Raw genomic sequence first — 17624 nt, 5'->3', positions numbered from 1 at the left:
CCAGCCCAGACTACACAGTGAAGTTCAAGGCCAGCCAGCACTGCACATTGAGACCCCATCTTAAAAAGACAAAATTTTAAAAATAAACAGGGCTTGGGGTGTAGCTCACCATGAAGCCCTGAATTCCTGCCAGGTACCACAGAAGCGGGAAGAAGAAAGGAAGGACAGATGGGGAAGAAGGAAGAGGACAAAAAGGACAATTTGTCTAAATCTACAGTCAGACAGTAGAAAAATGGCAGTTTCCCCAAATCTGAAGACATTTCATTTGGTATAATAGAGGAAAAACAAGCACATAAATTCTATCTACTGAGAGCTACCTCAGACATTTCCAAAAATGAAGTCTCTTCACTGGGATAAAGGTGAAATTATCAAGAAAGCAGCTCTTTGGAAAGAAAAATAAAAGGAGAGAGCACTTAGAGATAAAATTTGGAAGTGTTCCCATTGTTACATGATGTTGCTAAAAAAGAAAAAAATTCTGTACTCTTAAGATGCTTATCCACCCTTCAAACAACAAACCAAAAAAGAACATTTTAACTTGCTTAAAAATCTTCTAAATGAAGCATTTGAGTGGGTTTAAAATTCATTGGCTGAAAGTATTAAAATGCAAGTTATCCCAATTTCTTTGCAAGAACTGCTTGACATGATGGAAAATGGAAATTTGCTCGCCGATGCTGCACGAAATCTTTGCATCGCTGGGGACAGAATTGAAAATTAATGCCATGCTTTAATGAGTTGATCCCACAACGCGTCCACTCCGCCTGGACCTAGGTGTTTTCAGCCATGACAGCCATTAAATCCGAAGAGGGCAGTAAACCAGGTGTAGGGAGAAACGTGCAAATCAGTGCCCCGCAAAGTGTGAAACCAGGATTTTCAAAACTAAGCAAGCACTGCACGCCGCTCTCAGGGTGAGAGCAAAAAACGTGTTTGCTGAGTGAAACCACAAAAATCCCCTCTAAGGTTGCTCAGAGTCCTTCTAGCCTTGCAAGTAATCTAGGTCTCTCTCTTTCCCTACTGCAGTGCTGACATACGCTCTCACGTGTGTGGCTCCTGTGTGTGATTTCTAAGGTTCCACGAGTACCATTTATAAAAAAACAGCTCTCGGGGTGGCTGCCCATTGTAAAGTTTGAGTTTGTGGATATCGGCAGAGCTTAAGGGTCCTCCAGTTCTGTCCTGGGCATGGACATTTATAATAAAGTTATTCCTGGACTGGGCCTCACCTGCCTGCACCGGCAGGACCATGAGTGTTTTATAGGGAAGCAGTCACGTGGCCCATACTTGTAAAGTCAGGATTCTGGGAGGCTGAGACAGGAGAAGCTCCTGCCTACCCAGAGCAGATTCTTGGTCTGCATAAGAAAGGCTTGTGTACACAATCTCCTCACCCCTTCACTCTGGGGTCCAGGGTGTGGGCTATGCCGCTCAGATGATACACAGCTGCCCACCAAGCCAGGAGCCAACAGGGACACCAGGGCACCTGTTAATGCCACCACGGGACTGGTGCCCACAGGCTGACACCTCCACTGCACACTGACCTGCCCAGACCGGGCTCTGCCACCAGAGCCCTCTCCTCATGGCCAGATGTCCCCTACATTGGGACACCCCACGGGAGAGCGGAAGCCTGGAAGAGGAGGGGCAGGCTTGCTTCCTGCACCCCACCCCGTGGGGCTTCCAGCCCTGGAGTTAGGGGCGGTCAGTGATTGGGGGCACAGCCCACCCCACCCCACCCTCTGGCTGCTCCAGCTGCGGCCCCTGCCCAGGCTGGAGAATCTCGAATGAAAGCAAACAAGAAGGAAGACAAGATCGGAACTTGCTTCCCAGGGCTCCATGCAGCCTAGGGGACCCCGCTTTGCCAAGATGCACCCCTACCCCCACCCCCGCTGGCTCACCTGCAACAGGAAGGCCGCGCCCACCTCTGCCAGCCCTCCCAGCCCGGCTCCCTGCCTGCTTGGTGACGGGATCAGCAGGAGCCTCCGCGGGGGCCGCCCAGCGCCCAGCGGCCACACCTGGGGACCCTATAGGGGCGGGCGCCGGCTCAAGGCCACGTGCTGGCCAGGAGAAGGGCGGGCCGGGGGCGGGGCCGGGCTCCTCACCTGGCCCCAGCAGCCTCAGACAGACCGACCATGCAGTCCGGCCCCAGCAGCTGCCCGGCCGCTGGCTCGCACAGGTAGGGGCCTGCGCTCCACAAGGAGAGCTGGGGTCGCGCCTTTGCCCGGGTCCCCCACCTGCCTGAGCTGGGAGGGACGCGGAGAGGAGAGGGAAGGGAGAGAGGGTCTGCGCCCCGCCCTGAGCCAGCTCTTTAGGGACCTGAATCTGGACTCTTGGTGGACAGATAGGGGAGCAGAGGTCACAGACGCTGCGGGGGTGCGGGGGGAGGTACCGGACCCAGCACCTGGGCCTCCTGTGTTGGGCCAGCGGGGGCCCTGTGGGGGCAGCGGGATGGGGGGTTAGATTTGCCTTTCGAGAGTCTAAGCTTCAGGGGCTGGGGATTTAGCTCAGCAGCATAAGCGCCTGCCTTGCAGGCGTATGGTCGAGAGTTCGATCCCTGGTACCGGTAAAAATACAAAAAAAAAGAGTCTAAGCTTTGGGGAGGGGTCTCCAGAGGCCTTGTGCTTTGGGGGGGACCCAGCTTCACTGGCTGCCTTCTCAGCAGGAGAGAGGGGTGAGGAGGAGTGGTTGGCCAGGAAGGGGGGTCAGGGGCGCTGCCTTGGAGCCTGGGGAGTAAAGAGGAGGAATGTGAAGGGGAAAGGGGAGAGGACAGAGAGGAGAGAGAGAACCCCACAATAAGGCGGCACAGGGAGGGCCCCACCTGATGCACAGGGGACACCAGCCCAGCCCTGGACCCTCCCATCTGGGACAACTTAGAGCCAGGGCAACGGGGAAGGGACAGGCCAGGAATCCTGGGGCCCAATGACTGAGGGAGAGTTTGGGGTTTATCAGCAGGCAGTGTGGACACCAAGCTCAGCCACTCCCACGGCCCCCAGGGCAGATCCTCAGCTTCTCCTGAAATGAGTTAGGGTTCACTTTGCTTTGTTGTGTTGTTTTGTTTTGTTGTTTGTTTTGTTTTGCAGTGCGGGCACCGCCCTGGGCCTGGGCACTGAGCTCCATTCCCAGCCTTTTGTTTATTGTTTGTTTAGGGACAGGAGCTCACAAAGGTGCCCAAGCTGGACTTGAACTTGTGGTCCTCCTGCCTCAGCCTCCCAAAGTGGCAGGATAGCAAGCTTGTGCCACATGGAGCCTGGCTGAAACGAGTTAAGGACGCTTGCCGGGCTGGCACAGAACCGTGTTGTGGTCACACACCCTGCAGAGCCAGAGCCCTGTCCCAGTAAACCCAGGACAGGCTGCGGCCGACTCACTCCGTGTCCTTGGCTGCCCCCAGGAAGGATTCAAGGCCAGCTCCATCCACTCCATTTATAGGCACTCGTCCTTTCCAGGGCCAGCCACAAGCAAAGTTGGAGAGGCCTGGAGAGCCCGCCTGGCTTTTGTCGTCACTGATGATCCAATCCCTGACACAGCGGATCCCTCTCCCCACCCCCTTTGAGGGTGGTGGTTGTTGTTGATGTTATTTACATCAGGGATGCTCTGCCGCTGTGCGACACCCTCAGCCCTTCTTTATTTTTTGAGACATAGTCTCACTAAGTTGCCCAGGCTGGGCTCACACTGGCGACCTTCCCGCCTCAGCCTCCCTGAGTGCTGGGCTGATTGGCCTGCCCCCCTGTGCTGGGCTGTAAACCTCTGCCCCATGCAGGTGGGAATCCTCACCCTCATCCCACGCAGGGGGACCCTGAGGGCCAGAGTCCCACATAAAGACCAGGCTCCGCTTGAAGCTGAATGGAACCTGCAGGTTCCTGTCTGGCCCTGGCTGGTCCCTAAGAGACCAAAAAGGAAACAACTGGGAAAAGGGGTGTTGGGAAAAGGAGGAGCAGGTGCTGGAGCCTCACACTGTGTTCTCAGTCCCCTCTGAGCCTCTTACCTCCCCTCATCTGCATCTGTGAAAGAACAGCGTGTGGCCCTGAGGTTAGACCACAGGAAGGGCTTCCCCAGTTTTGAGGAGCCCCAGGGGAGTGAGTAGCATCTGATGACGTCACCTCCCCTGCCAGCCCTGCTCTGAACTCCTCCCGTGGCTTCCCATGGCCCCAGAGCTGGGCTGGCAGGCACCCCAAGCCTGCTAGGCCCTGCAGGTGTAGCCCGCCCCTCCTCCACCTCTCCCTGCACCCACCCAGCTGCCCTGTTCTCCTGGCACTCGGCAGTGCCCATCTGTCCCCCAGGCTTTGCACATCCCCTCCTCCAGGAAGCCCCCCGACTGCTCCCCCTGCTCCCTATGACTCGGTCTACTGCCCCCAGCTGCTTACTTGCCTCCCACCACATGACCGAGGCCCGCCCTGCTCTGACACAAAAGGCAGCATGGCCGTGGGCAAGTGGCTTCTCCGCCCTGTACCCCCTTTGCTTCGTTGTACAATGGGGTGATAACGGGAAGGACGCTGCGTATGAACACGGGGCCTGTGTGTGTAGAATCACTCAGCAAACACTGGCTGTCGTCTCTAGCAAACATGCCTGGCCCGGGAGATGGTCTGAAACCATCTAGAGAAATCTCTTAAGGTCTGCACCGAGCCAGGCACTCGGTGCAAGCATCTTACAAACGTCAGCTTACTTGAGACAGAAGGAAACCGAGGCACAGGAAAAAGTTAGTTCACTTCCCCAAACATGTACAGCTCCTGAGTAGCGGAGCTGGGGTACAAACCCAGGCGGGCGGCCTCAGCCACATGCGTTCATTTATTTACTTATTTGTTCCATGGAAGTGGGAATTGGACCCCGGGGCTCGTGCCCCCAGGCTTTTAAATGCCCTTGTTTGGGGTAATACAAGCTGCTCAGGCCCCCCACATGCCTGGCTCTTCCAGGTCCAGCTGACGAGTGACAGCTCTGGGATGTAAGTGAGGCTGGTGGATGCCGGAAGCCGACCGCTTGGGACAGCGCCCCTCCATGTCGCTGGCAGGAGGCCACACTGTCCGACCGGTGCCCCACGCGGAGCCCAGGACGACCTTGCACTCAGCACCCAGCCCCAGCCTGCCAGCCCCGTGTCCTTACTACACCACGGAAGGCTGGGGGGCCCAGGCACTGATGGCTCCCACACCCAGCAAGGGGCCCCCAAGCCCAGTCCAGCAGACTCCAGAGCCACACGGCAAAGCCTCAGGAACCCCACAGGACCTGGACTCCTATGTGGACTTCTCACTGGAGACCCTCAACCAGATGATCCTGGAACTGGACCCTACTTTCCAGCTGCTTCCCCCGGGCTTGGAGGGGCCCCAGGCCCAGGCTGCCCAAAGCCAGGACTCCAGGAGTAAGGAGGAGCCCAAAGGCATAGGTAAGGAGCCCCTGCCTCAACCTCCCAGTGTACAGGGATTCAGGCATGCGCTATCATGCCCAGCTCTCTAATGTGGTTTTTAATAATGGCTGAGTTTAGCAAGCAGCTGGACAAAATCTCAAAAGTTTAGCAATCAGCTCTAAACAAGCTGCCACAAGCAAGATACAACTAGGGTACCAAGTCCAAGGGCATTGGGAAATCCTTGCTTCTGGACTCCATTTCAGGTCCACTCTGAGCATGAAGTTCATAGAGTCCCATTAGACAGATGGGAAAACTGAGGCCTCCGGAGATTTAAACCTTCAGCAGCAATGAAGGTTTAAATCTAGTCAGAATCTAGGGTGACTTCCGTTAATTGAGCACTTACTAGATAGACTACCAGGAACTGCTGTGCTGACCACTCTGTCCTCCCAGCCTGGCACAGAATTTTTTTTTTTTAAATGGGGTGTCACTATACAGTTCAGGCTGACCTTGAACTCACTGTGTAGCCCAGGCTGGCAGTGATTCTCCTGCCTCAGCTTCCCGAGCACTGGATCACATGCGTGCACCACCATGATGCTTGGCTTCCAACACAAAATATTTCATCCCATTTTATGGAGGGAAAAACTGAGATAGATGGGTTGGGGAGGAGCCAGCCTGGCCTAACAGCCAGGGTCAGCGAAGCCCACTACTTCCTTCTTAGTGTTTTTACATGCCTCACTGTAAAGTGGAGATAGAATCCTTACTTTAAAGGCCATGCAGGGCTGACAAGAAATAACCCTGATCACAGGCTTACCACAAAACCTCGTCACCAAGCCTGGCCCACGTGAATCACTACCGGGGGTGGCTGTTTTTATTAACGTCAGGGTGCAGGTAGAGCCAACCCCAGGCAGATCTGGCTCCAAGCCAGCGCCCGGTTCCTGCTTGCTTGCGGTCGGCCCTGGGCACATCACCCAGGAAGTGTCTTGCACCTAATTAGTGTCGGCAGGAGGAGCCCGGTGCTAACGCTCTGCCCCTAGGCTGGGCCGGCTGAGGCATGACCAGACTCCTCGGGCATCCACGTGCACGGGTGGGGTGGCTGCCATGCCACCCCTGTCCTCCCTGGAAGGAACAACGAGACCCCTAAATGGAGCTAAACCACCATCTCTGGCTGTGTGGTCTCAGCACCGTCTCAGGTGCCATCGTGAAGTGCAGCAGGGCTGGCAGTGGTCAGGCAGTGGTCAGAGGGTCCTGACCGAGCAGCCAAGCTCAGGCCAGCCCCTGATGGTGGAGGAGGAAACTTCTCCTACCTGGGAGGGATCACTACCTACCAAGATGGCCCAGCCGGCCTCATCGGCCTCCCTGGAGGGATTTCTTTGCCACTACTGAGAAGAGCAGACCACTGCACTGCTGGTGACAAAGCTTGTGAGGCCCCAAGCCAGGCTGAGGGGGACAGACGCTGTCACTTTCTGACAGATGGTCACTGTCCTCCTCCTCCCACCCTGGCCAAGTTCAAGGCCTGAACACGGGAGTCCTCGTGTACACCTCCCCCAGACGGAGGCAGACAGGCTTTAAATAGGTGTCCCCCCTGGTCCCTTGTGACCTGGGGTGTGGCCCTTGAAGGAAATGGAGGAGATTTCATTTTACAGTCAGTAAACTGAGGCTCTGGGAAGGAAGTGGAGACCCCGGCCACACAGCTGGCACCAGTGGGTCAGACCTGGAAACCCCATTCCTGGGCTCTGGAGTCCCTGTCCCGTCTTGTCTCTTTGGAGGGGGGGTCGCATAGGGAGGCTTTGGAGGCCCTGGGGTCCCGTCCTGAGCCTCAGTCTCCCCACACGTGGCTGAGTCCTGACTCCCTCAGACCTGTCCCATGGAGTCCCTGTTCACAGGGACCGTGACTCTTAGAAGTCCCTGTTCACAGGGACCGTGACTCTTAGAAGCCCCTGTGACTCTTAGAACCTCCCACGCTGCTCCCCCAGGCCCCCCAGCCCATCTTTGACACAGGCCCCGGTTCATTTCCCAGCCTTGCTGCAGCCCCAAGGGCAGGGCACTCAGTCATGCGCCCTCCGCCCCCCACCCACGTGCCTGCTTGCCTCCACCACCCTGCCCTGCCCAAACTTGCCCTCCAGCCCGTAAACAGCAGCTGCACCTCAGGGCCAGGGTGGGAGCCCCACCACCTGACCATCCTCCTAGGTGACTCACAGCACGGGACTCCTCCCCCTCCCTGCCCACTCGGCCCCAGCTAGGGCACTTTGCTGGGGTGTTGGGGTGACCCAGGACATGGGGGAGCAGAGCCTCACCAGGCCAAGAGGCCCTCCTAAAGCACGCCAGCAACCTCCTCCGAGGACAAGGCCTTGGTACAGGGTTCCAAGGAGCCCCCTTTTCCTCCCCGACGAGTCCCCTAAATGGAGCTAAGCCACCGTCTCTGGCTGTGTGACACTGGACTCCCGCCTCACCTTACTGGGCCTTGATTTCCCCTTTGGTGTGTGGCATGAACACTAGTTCCTATTGGAGCAGGGGGTAAAAAGAAACCCACACCTCAGCTGGCTACAGCCTCGCTGGCTCACGGTACCCAGATGTCACCTCTTAACAATTGTTGTGCAATCCTAGCCTCAGTTTCCTCCTCTGTAAATGCAGAGCCTGTCCTGCCCCGGGCTTTCCGAGGTCCAAAGGTGGAGATGGGTAAACACTATCAGGTCCCATAAAAGTGGAAGTGGCATTGCCGGCCTTGCAGGGCTCCCAGCGCTCTCCTGGCATTTGCTGGCCATGTTCTGCTGAGCAGAAGGGCGTCCACATTTACCCTCTGCTTCTTGGCTGGAAGGGCAGCAAAGCTAGGATTGCCCCAAGTCCTCCTCCCTCCAGCCTCAGGGAGTAGGAAGCAAATCCAGGTCAGCAACAGGGTCCCCTGATGCCCTGCAGGCCCAGACAAAGGCAGCCACTCAGCGAGCTGGCCAGGAGCCCCATCCAGGCGGCTGGCTGGGCTGGGGCTGTGCGGGCTCTCAATGTGGCTGGAGGATGGAGGCTGGACGACCAGGGCCCAGGAGACCACAGACAGAGTCCAGGCTGGGTTCTCACTGTCTCTGTCCCATAGAGCTCAGGGAACCCCCAGGTCTTGACTACTGGACCTGAGGGTCCCTGGGGCTGAGGTGCAGCTGGTACTCCACCCTGGGGACCTGCCCAGGGTCCATGACACAACCAGGATGAGTCTCGGGGTTGAGACTCCCTGCACAGGAGTTCCCCAGGAAACTAAGCAAACATGCAAACCATCCCATCAATCGGAGGCCAGGGGTCCCTCACAGAGTCTGATCCAGCTGGCGTCGGGGGGCAGCCAAACTCTTAGAACCCCATGGGGAGAAAGAGTGTGAAAGCCCTCTCTCACTGTGGGTGCAGATGGGAGGCAGCCCTGGGTGCCCTGAGTGACAGGCATGGTGGAAACACTCTGGACCCTCAGCGCCTGCCTGGCGTGGTGTTGCTGCCCCAGCCAATCCCATTCCACCCTTCCTGTGACGCCAAGGGGTGGACACGGTGACACTGTCCAATGGGTATGGACACTGAGAAGGCTTGAAGTGACTCAAAGCCCCATCTCTACCCCAAGGACGTCACAGACGGGGTGAATTTAGAACTGGGCCCCAAAGGAGGCCCCAGGTGCTGGTTCTCCTGTCTGGGCCTCATCTGTATAAAATCGTAGGGTGACCCACCCCTTCTTGAGAGTCTTTTCCAAGTCTGCATCCTGAATGTCCAGTCTTACTTGTGCTCTGTTTGTCTTCCCAAGATATCAAGTACATCGAAGTGACTTCCCCTGGAAGGAGGTACCACGATAGCTCCCCGTGCTGCTCTAGCCCATCTGTCACCCCGCCCTTTGGCTCCCCACGCAGTGGCGGCCTCCTCTGCAGGGACGTTCCCCGGGAGACCCGCAGCAGCTCCGAGAGCCTCATCTTCTCAGGGAGCCAGGGCAGGGCTTCCTCCCCCTGCTCCTCCCCCAGCATCGCCATCCCTTGTGTGGGGGGCAGGGCCTCAGGCCCCCCTGGCTCGGGCTCCCCATTGATCACCTCCCCGGGCCTGGAGAAGGGACTGACGGCCCTAATGCCTCATCGGGGCAGCAGGGTGTCCATGCTGTCAGCCAGCCCGGGTTCCGACGTCAGCTACGTGTTCGGAAGGTGGGTTCTGTCCTTCTGACCCGGTATGACAGGAGTAAATGTGTTTCTTTGCTCTTCCCGACACTCCGCTCTCCACGACTATTTAGGGCACAACACAGAGATCTCAGCTTACATCTTCCCGGGGATAAAGCTGCCATGATCTCAAGGGTCACCTGGGTACCTTCAGCCCCGGCACAGCCCATGCTAATGATGAGCTTTCCAAAACTGCAAACACAGGGCCGGTGCTGTCTGGGCTTCCCGCCCAGCGTGCCTGTCACCACTCTGTGGCAGAATCGCACACCCACCCAGGAAGACCAAAGCCAGGCCCCACACACCAGTTCCAAAGTGTGGGCCAAGGCAGTGCCTGTCGGGGAGGCCGGGGTCCCCAGCTGTGCCCTCTGACTCCACGCAAAGCCTGCCTCTCCCCCCTGCCTCTTCCTCTACCAGCTGTGCTCCCTCTGTGCACCTTGGACCTGTCCACCCCAGGTCCACCTGTCCAAGGGCTCTTGGAAGGAGCAAACCGGGGCTCTAGCTGGGAGAGCAGAGGGAATCCTACAGGGATCGGCCCACAGGCCTCGCTAAGTGACCAAAGACCCTGCAGTCCGGGGACGTTTCTCCATCCTTGGGCATTGGGTGGGCCTGATTCCAGCCTGATCCCTTGGTTCCGGCCACGAGGGCCCCCACAGGAGTCCCTAACACAGGTCCTTCCTCTCTCTGCAGCAGCCAGTCTCTGGTCCACTCTAGCAGCTCTGGCCACCAGTCATCTTTGAGGTCCTTGGAAAGCCCAGCCAGCTCTTCCTCCAGCCTCCACAGCCTCGGTTCCGTGTCCCCGTGCACGAGACCCAGTGATGTGCAGGCCCCCAGCAACCCCACCTCGGGCATGGTGCAGCCCAGAACCACCCACTCCCTTCCGCTGGCCACAGAGCACCCCAGCAGCTGTCCCTCGTCCATCACCAACTCCATGGTGGACATCCCCATTGTGCTGATCAACGGCTGTCCCGAACCTCAGTCTCCCCCACTCCATCAGACATCAGGACACCAGGGCTTGGTCCAGGCTGGAGCTGCTCCTCCCAAGTACCCCTGCCCGGCCACCGAGAGCTGCAGCCAGACCCTGCCGGACTCCCTCTCTGCCATGGCCCCAACCAATCATCAAATGATGGAAGATTCAGGTAAGGGAAGTAGACCAGAGCACCAGTGGGCTTTGGGAACAGCCAGCTGACACATTTATTGAGCACCTCCTGTGTACTGGGCACTGTGCCAAGTTGTAAGGACACACAGATGGACCAAAACCAAGACCCACACAGAGTAGGAAGGGCTCGGTGATACAGACACAGCACTCCACAGTCATGATGGGGTACAAGCTCCTGGCATGCTTAGGAAATACCTTTAATACTGGAGTTGCAAGAGAAGTCACTGAGAAGGCATCTGGAGACAGACTGCAAAAGGCCTTGAATGCCAAGCCAAAAAGTTGAATCCACCCTTTAGACAGCAGGGATCAGAGACCCCAGACAGGGAGGAGCCGGGGTCAGCCGTACACTCTGGAGGGTTTATTTAATCCAGCAGCTGCGGGGCAGATGGGTCGAAGGCTGGGAGCCAGGGCAGGCAGGGCGTAGGGGCGGAGAGGACGGAGCCAGGCCCCCTCTGGATGGTGACTAACCCAGGAACGGCCTGGGGCAGCCTCTGTCCTCGCTCTGACGTCCGACGATGACGAGCACACGGTGGGGTGGGCAAGGGGAGTTGCGCAGAGGAACAGGGCAGCGCGTTCCAAGTGAGAGAGCCCCAAACCACAAAATGGCAAACACCCTGCTTCCCGGAGCCCAGACGAAAGACGTCGGAAAGGCATGCAATTCACGAACCCACAGCAGTAAACACAAAGGCCCCTCCCTCGGGGGTCTCCATCAGGGCTTCGGGGTGACTCCAGGGGCAAGAGACACACGTCCACGCAAGCATCAAGAGGGTGGCATGCAGCGGGAGGGGGCTTCCAGAGTGGCTCCAGGGTTGTGAGACGCACATCCACAGGGAGGGGGTCCCAGGGCAAATCTTTTGCAGGTCGCCGTGCAGCCTTCTTGCTAGTGCACTGGTCATAGACTCCTCCTTACACCACCAGAATTGAGAACCAGTGCTGTCTGCCTCAGGGACCTAGGACCATGGGCACTGTGGCATCTTAAAGTGTCGGTGTGCCCAGCGGGGTGATATTCCCAGTCTGCTATGGGGATCACTAATTATGCTTCAGGATCGTACCACATTCCACACATTTCAGTTCACACATTCTGGGGGCATTAAAGACCCTCGGGATTGTCCAGTCCACTCGGTCCCCTCTGGACTTTTGGTGCTGAATACATGTGACAAAATCAGGAATCCAGGTTCTTGGTTTTTGAGTACAACTCTTCCACCCTCTGCCTTTTCCCTTGTTTTCTCTTCTGAGCAGAGGTTCCCTAAGAAACTGTCGGCCTCATTCGGGGGAGCAGGGTGTGAGGTCAGGCAGGCATAGGAGAATCCTTTAGGTCTGTTCCAGTCCCTCTGCCAGGCAACATTAGGTTTGTTATCTGTTTTTGATTTATTACCAAGGCTACTAGGAGGCTTGTGTCCCAGATGTGCCAAGTCCTGGAGTCCTTCGGTCTGGTTTTGACTCTTTAGGCAGTTTAGAGATAACACTGGGTCTGGATCATGGAAGGTGGGTGGAATGGGGCCTCTGGGCAGAGGAACAGGGTGGAGTCCCCAGCTTTTTCTGCTGGTCACCTTCCAACAAACTTCAGTTCAGCCTACTTTGTTCCCCTCCTCTCTCTGCCTTCAGGTCCTGCCAGGGACACACAACCCACCATGAAGTTTGTGATGGATACATCGAAATACTGGTTTAAGCCAAGCATCACCAGAGAGCAAGGTGAACAGAACCTGGGTGCCAGGCAGGTGGGGCCCTGGATCATGGCAAAAAAAAGGGGGGGTGGCAGATGGCCCAAGAAAGGAGGTGTCCTACAGACCTCTCAAGGGAACAGAAATGTAGCAAAAATGGCAGATTGGACACTAGGAAGACTTCCTCAGTCTAAAGGTCACCCTGTTACACTGCCTCAGGAAGATTCTGTGTGGGGCTAGGGAGGGAGAGTCCCCATGGGGCAGGACCTGCACCTGATCCAAGAATCATTCCAGCCATTGAGCTGCTGAAGAAGGAGGAGCCAGGGGCCTTCGTCATCAGGGACAGTTCCTCCTACCGAGGCTCCTTCGGCCTGGCCCTGAAGGTCCCTGCATCTGCCCAGCACCGATCAGGTATGCATCGGCCTGCTCCCACCAGGGCTCCTGCACACGGCAGGCATTAGCTCACCAGGCATCCCCAGGCTGGTCCTGTGGCCATGCCTGAAGGACAGTCCCCCTCCCAGACAGCTCCCAGTAGCCCTGAGGCACTGTGCAAAGCACCCTTCCCTGCAGGTCCAACCCCTGCTCAGGCTGCTCTCTACTCCTACCCTTTGTGTACACACTACACTCATCTCCTGGCCCCCTAATGTGATGACCGGTGTGCTTACCACATGTCTAAGTAGCATGATGACCAATCCATTGTGGGCGAGAGCTTATCAGGTGTATCCTATAACCCACCACCTGTGTGTTGTAGCATGATGTGTGCCTAATCGCTTATCGCAAGTGTGCAATATTGTACACACGTCTACGGGTCTCTCCCTGTGCCAAGATCTGGGTTAAGGAACCAGGGAATCTGAGGGGCCCAGGCGAGCAGCATCTTTTCGGGGAGGTGGATGGAAACAGATAACCCAGCACAAGCACCTCAGACCCCCCACCCCACCCCGGAAGCCCTAGGACCGTGACTCTCCTGTAACGGATGACAGAGTAGGCCTCACAGTAACTGCGGGAGCGGGAGAGGGGGCGAGGGAGAAACCCCAGCCCGTGCTCTGCCCACTCTGCTTTCTGTGAAACTTATAAAAGGAGGCGGGCTGGCGCGGGCTCTGTTACCAGGAAGCTTGGGGCGGGCCCTGGGAGAGGTCAGGGAAGAGGATGCAGATGGTGGGGGAGAGTCCAGAGCCAGCCTGGTTCCAGCAGGCACGACCTGGTGGAAAATTTCCACCAGCGCCAGGGAGGAGGTGGGAGGAGACGGGAACCGCAAAAGGAGCTGATGCTCGGTCCACACGGTAATGAACAATCCCCGATAACTCTTCCAGAAGAAAGTTTTCCTAGCGGATACTGGGGCCCAGAAGCCCTAGAGCAAACGTGATGGCCCCTCGTGTGGCCATAGGATGTCCACATGTAGCGCAAGCCTTGCAAAGGGATCAGGATAGGCTGGGTGGGCAGGGAGGGGCAGGCCAACACGCGGGTGCCCTTTCTCCTCTGCGCACATGCGCATTCTCTTCAGGCGTGCACTTTTTCTCTTCTCCGTACATACGTGTTCTCTGCACGCATGCGCCCTTTCTCTGTGTACTTGCGTGCTCTGCACGCATGCGCTGTTCGTCTTGCTCAGTGTACTCTGCGCTTTCTCCTCAGCAGGCGAGGACAGCAGTGACCTTATTCGCCACTTCCTCATCGAGTCTTCTGCCAAAGGGGTGCACCTCAAAGGAGCGGATGAGGAACCCTACTTTGGTAAGCATCCCCCAGCCTCCGGGCCCCTGGACGCGGGCTCCCACCCTCTTGAGCTGCAAGGGGTGGGAAAGCCCTTCTCATGCGGTGCCTGTGCCCTCGCAGGGAGCCTCTCTGCCTTCGTGTGCCAGCACTCCATCATGGCCCTGGCCCTGCCCTGCCCGCTTGCTATCCCGCAGCAAGGTAGGTCTGCACCCCGCCTCCCCCCCCCCCCCAGGCGTCGCTTCTGCCCCTAACTCCTCGGGTAGTGCAGGGCTGTAATCTCAGCACTTGGGAGGCTGTGGCAGGAGGATCGACGTGGGCCAACCATCTGGACTTACACAGCGAGACCCTGACTCAAAAAATAAAAATAAATTTAAAAAAGAAAAAACACCTGGTCTTGAACTCGCTGTGTAGCTTGAGTTGGCCGGCAGCTCGCAGCAGTCCTCCTGCCTCAGCCTCCCAGGTGTAAGGATTATACCGCGGTGCCCAGCTCACCAGGTGCAGCATTTCTTGAGCACTCACTGTATTGCATCTCACCGCAGCCCCCAAAGGCACAGAGTTAGACTGAGCACACCCCACCCGGGTGCACAGCCCAGAGGGAAGGGTCATTTTGGAGGTCCACAGGGCAAGCTATAAAAGCGGAGTTTCTGGGTGAGGACCAAGGGCCAGAGAACCCCAGATGAGGGGTGATGAGAGGGTCCCCCACTTCCTGCACAGAGAAACCTGGGGTTGGGATGGAGTCAGAAGGAAATGGGGGGTTCAGGGGCCTGGGAGTTCAAGATCAAGGCCGCAGTCTGGGACATGGGGGTCAGGGAGGAGAGTGGGGTCCAGGGCTTGCAGGCTGGGCCCTTGGGAGCCCGGAGCGACCCCCATTTGCATAATCGCAGTCCCCACGCATGGTTTCTCACTTCCTGGAGACTGGGGTTGGGAGAGGGTCCGGGGACCCTTGAGGGGTCCCCTAACCCCGTCCGCCTTTTGGGGACTGTTCCTTCACCTTGGCTCAGAGCTGGGAGCTGCAGATGGAGCCGCAGATCTCCCAACAGACAACCCTGCCTGCCTGAAACAATCTGCAGGTGAGTGTCAAGCGGGCGCCCAGCCCTGCGCATGCGCTGGCACACTGGCACACGGGCCCTCACATTTCCCGCAGCTTGGCCATGTGCCCCTCACCCCACCGTGGTCCAGGCATGCACCACCCGGGAAAGCACACCCCAGCACTAGAGGACAAAAGCCCGGCAGAGTCAGCCTTCCCCTCCCCTGGGTGACAGCTGGCTCAGGGTCACTGCTACCATCTTGTACTCTGTCCCCTGCATGGTGAGCAGGGGCAGCGGTGTTCCAGACAGACTTCCCGGACACCCCTCAGCAACCTCTAAACAATGTCATCTCCCTCCCGTCCTACCCTGGAGGCCAGGACAGTGCAAAGGGGGTGTCGCCCACCCCCGCAGGATTCCTGCAGGGGGTGCAGGGACCATCCCACGGGGTCCGGAGCCACCCCCAGCACTGTGTCTGGGCCCGTAGGCTGCCACAGCTTGTACCTGAGCTCGGTGAGCGTGGAGACCCTGAGTGGGGCCCTGGCCGTGCAGAAGGCCATCTCGACCACCTTGGAGCAGGACGTCCTCCCCACGCCCACTGTGGTCCACTTCAGAGTCACCGAGCAGGGCATCACACTGACCGACGTCCAGAGGAAGTAAGGGCCCCAGGCAGGCAGGGTGACAGGGGGGCCGCAAAGCTGAGCTGCTGGACAGACTTCACCAGGTCCCTACTCTCTCTGCCCCCGCCCAGGGTCTTCTTCCGGCGTCACTACCCGCTCAGCACCCTGCGCTTCTGCGGCCTGGACCCCGAGCAGCGGAAGTAAGTGCAGGTGGGGCTGAGCCAGGAGGCAGCCTCCCTGGGACCTCAATGGCAGAGGAAGCTGGGAAGGGAGAGACCTAAAGGCAGGCAGGCACTGTGGGCAGGGTTCTGTGGGGTGGAGTGGAGTCTGTTTACTCAGGACCTGCATGTTCTCTCCCACAGGTGGCAGAAGTACTGCAAGTCTTCCCGGTAAGGCCCAACACCCCCCAGTCCACCATCCCATGAGGGGTCCCTGTGATGGGTTCCAGACCCACCGAGGGAGGCCCCATCCTGCCTCAGGGGCTCACGGTGTTGGAAAGGCTGAGGCTGGGTGCCGCCGTGGTGCACACCTGTCATCCCAGTGCTCTGGAGGCTGAGGCAGGAAGATCATGAGGTGGAGCCCAACCCGGGCAACTCAGTGAGACCTTGCATCAAAATAAAGAATTTTAAAGGGCTGGGGATAGTGCTTAATGGGAAGCCCCTGATTTTAACCCCCAGGACTGGAAGAAATACAGAGGCCAAAGCATGAATGGACACACAGGCCCTGTCCTAGGGAAGTCCCCGCCCAAGGGACACCCTCAGTCTCTTCCAGAGACACAGGCTCTACTCGGGAGTCTTGGCCTATAGGGGGCTCCAGTCTGATTTGGGGGTCCACCCTGCCCTCAGGCAGCCTCCTGTCCTCAGGGATTGATTCCCCCGCAGAATGGAGGAGAGCAGGAGCCTGAACTTGGGGTGGCAGACCCAGGGGCTGGGCGGGACCTGACACCCCTTCCTCAAGCCCCCCACTCCACTGCACTCACACTGCACCCCCCCACCACAGCATCTTCGGGTTTGTGGCCAAGACCCAGACGGAGCGGCAGGAGAACGTGTGCCACCTCTTCGCAGAGTACGACACGGTGCAGCCGGCCTCGCATGTCATCAGCCTTGTGAAGGTGCTGCTGCAAGCGGCCGAGAAGCCGTAGTGGGCGCTGGACTCCCCGCACTCCCTGGCCGCTGGGCTCCTGGAAGCTTCTGCCTGCCCTGCTGCCCCACCGGTGTGGTGGCTGGGGAGAGGCGGACTGCTCTCACCCTGAGGCTGGTGACGTGTGAGCGAGGGCTAGGGACAGGCTGTGTGTCCCCGGTGCCTGTCCTGTCCCCACTTTCCTGACGTCCTTTGGAATCCACCTGTCCAGGGGTGGCTGCTGTGACTGTCGCCAAGTGGGAGGTGTGGGCGGTGACAGAAGAGCTCTAGGGATGCTTGGAGGGGTCTGCGTCTGGCGGCAGCTGGGCCTCAGTGCAGTCCTGCTGGGTCCTCTGCCCAAGACCCTCACACCTAGGGACCCCAGGGACCCTAGGGAGGGGCAGCCCTGCCCGGGTCAACCCTCCAGCCCCGCAGCCACCACCGGCATCACAGCCACCAGGGGGCAGCAGAGAGTCAAGAATGCAAAGCGTCCACTTGCCTCTCTTCGAAGGTCTCTTCAAAGTTGAGTCTTTTCTGCCCCTTTCCACCAGCGGGAGGAAGCCCCAGAGACAGCAGCTGCTTCTCCAGCAGCCTTGGGCTCCCCAAGAAACGGTGTGGGGCAGGAGGCGGGGTGCACAGCAAGAGCAGCAGCAGCATCTTGAGCTGAAGTCGGGCCTGAAGCTGTGATTTCAGCTCGGAGAGGAGCTGGGACTGCAGGGCCCCTACTGGTGGGAGTCTGGGACTGGACGGCCACCCACCGGGCCCACGTTCAGATGTGGGGCTGGTGGGGTCCCCCGGCACTGTAAATGACTGTCTTTCCCATCACCAGAAATAAAGCATCCAGCGCTGCACAGTG

General features: G+C 58.3%; 1 protein-coding gene across 3 annotated transcripts; it reads left to right on the top strand.

Moving 5' to 3' along the window:
- The first annotated feature begins 2018 nt into the window (after positions 1–2018).
- On the top strand, positions 2019–17624 carry Tns4 (tensin 4). 3 transcript variants are annotated; one of them, XM_013149636.2, is made up of 13 exons: positions 2020–2161; positions 4893–5356; positions 9084–9468; positions 10168–10616; positions 12242–12328; positions 12592–12708; positions 13930–14022; positions 14125–14202; positions 15006–15074; positions 15517–15685; positions 15781–15849; positions 16012–16038; positions 16649–17624. In XM_013149636.2, exons 2-13 carry the CDS (start codon positions 4939–4941, stop codon positions 16788–16790), a joined length of 2103 nt encoding a protein of 700 aa, XP_013005090.1. In that variant the 5' UTR covers positions 2020–2161; positions 4893–4938; the 3' UTR covers positions 16791–17624. The 3 variants fall into 3 exon arrangements, with proteins under 3 accessions (XP_063107581.1, XP_013005090.1, XP_013005089.1); XM_013149635.2 differs by having other exon boundaries at positions 13927–14022; XM_063251511.1 differs by lacking the exon at positions 15517–15685 and having other exon boundaries at positions 2019–2161; positions 13927–14022.

Source organism: Cavia porcellus, unplaced genomic scaffold (genome assembly GCF_034190915.1).
Source record: "Cavia porcellus strain 051 isolate PalLab524CR breed Dunkin Hartley unplaced genomic scaffold, mCavPor4.1 scaffold_6, whole genome shotgun sequence".
NCBI classification, from domain to species: Eukaryota; Metazoa; Chordata; class Mammalia; order Rodentia; family Caviidae; genus Cavia; species Cavia porcellus.
The sequence above is the reverse complement of the archived record's forward strand: the minus strand, read 5'-3'. Positions and strand labels throughout refer to the sequence as shown.

Bases quoted from the DNA above. Each gene is read 5' to 3' on its own strand.
- Tns4 (XM_013149635.2), top strand. From the start codon at position 4,939: ATGCCGGAAGCCGACCGCTTGGGACAGCGCCCCTCCATGTCGCTGGCA. The intron at 5,357-9,083 runs GTAAGGAGCCCC...TGTCTTCCCAAG, and splicing joins GGAGGAGCCCAAAGGCATAG to ATATCAAGTACATCGAAGTG. The intron at 15,686-15,780 runs GTAAGGGCCCCA...GCCCCCGCCCAG, and splicing joins CTGACCGACGTCCAGAGGAA to GGTCTTCTTCCGGCGTCACT.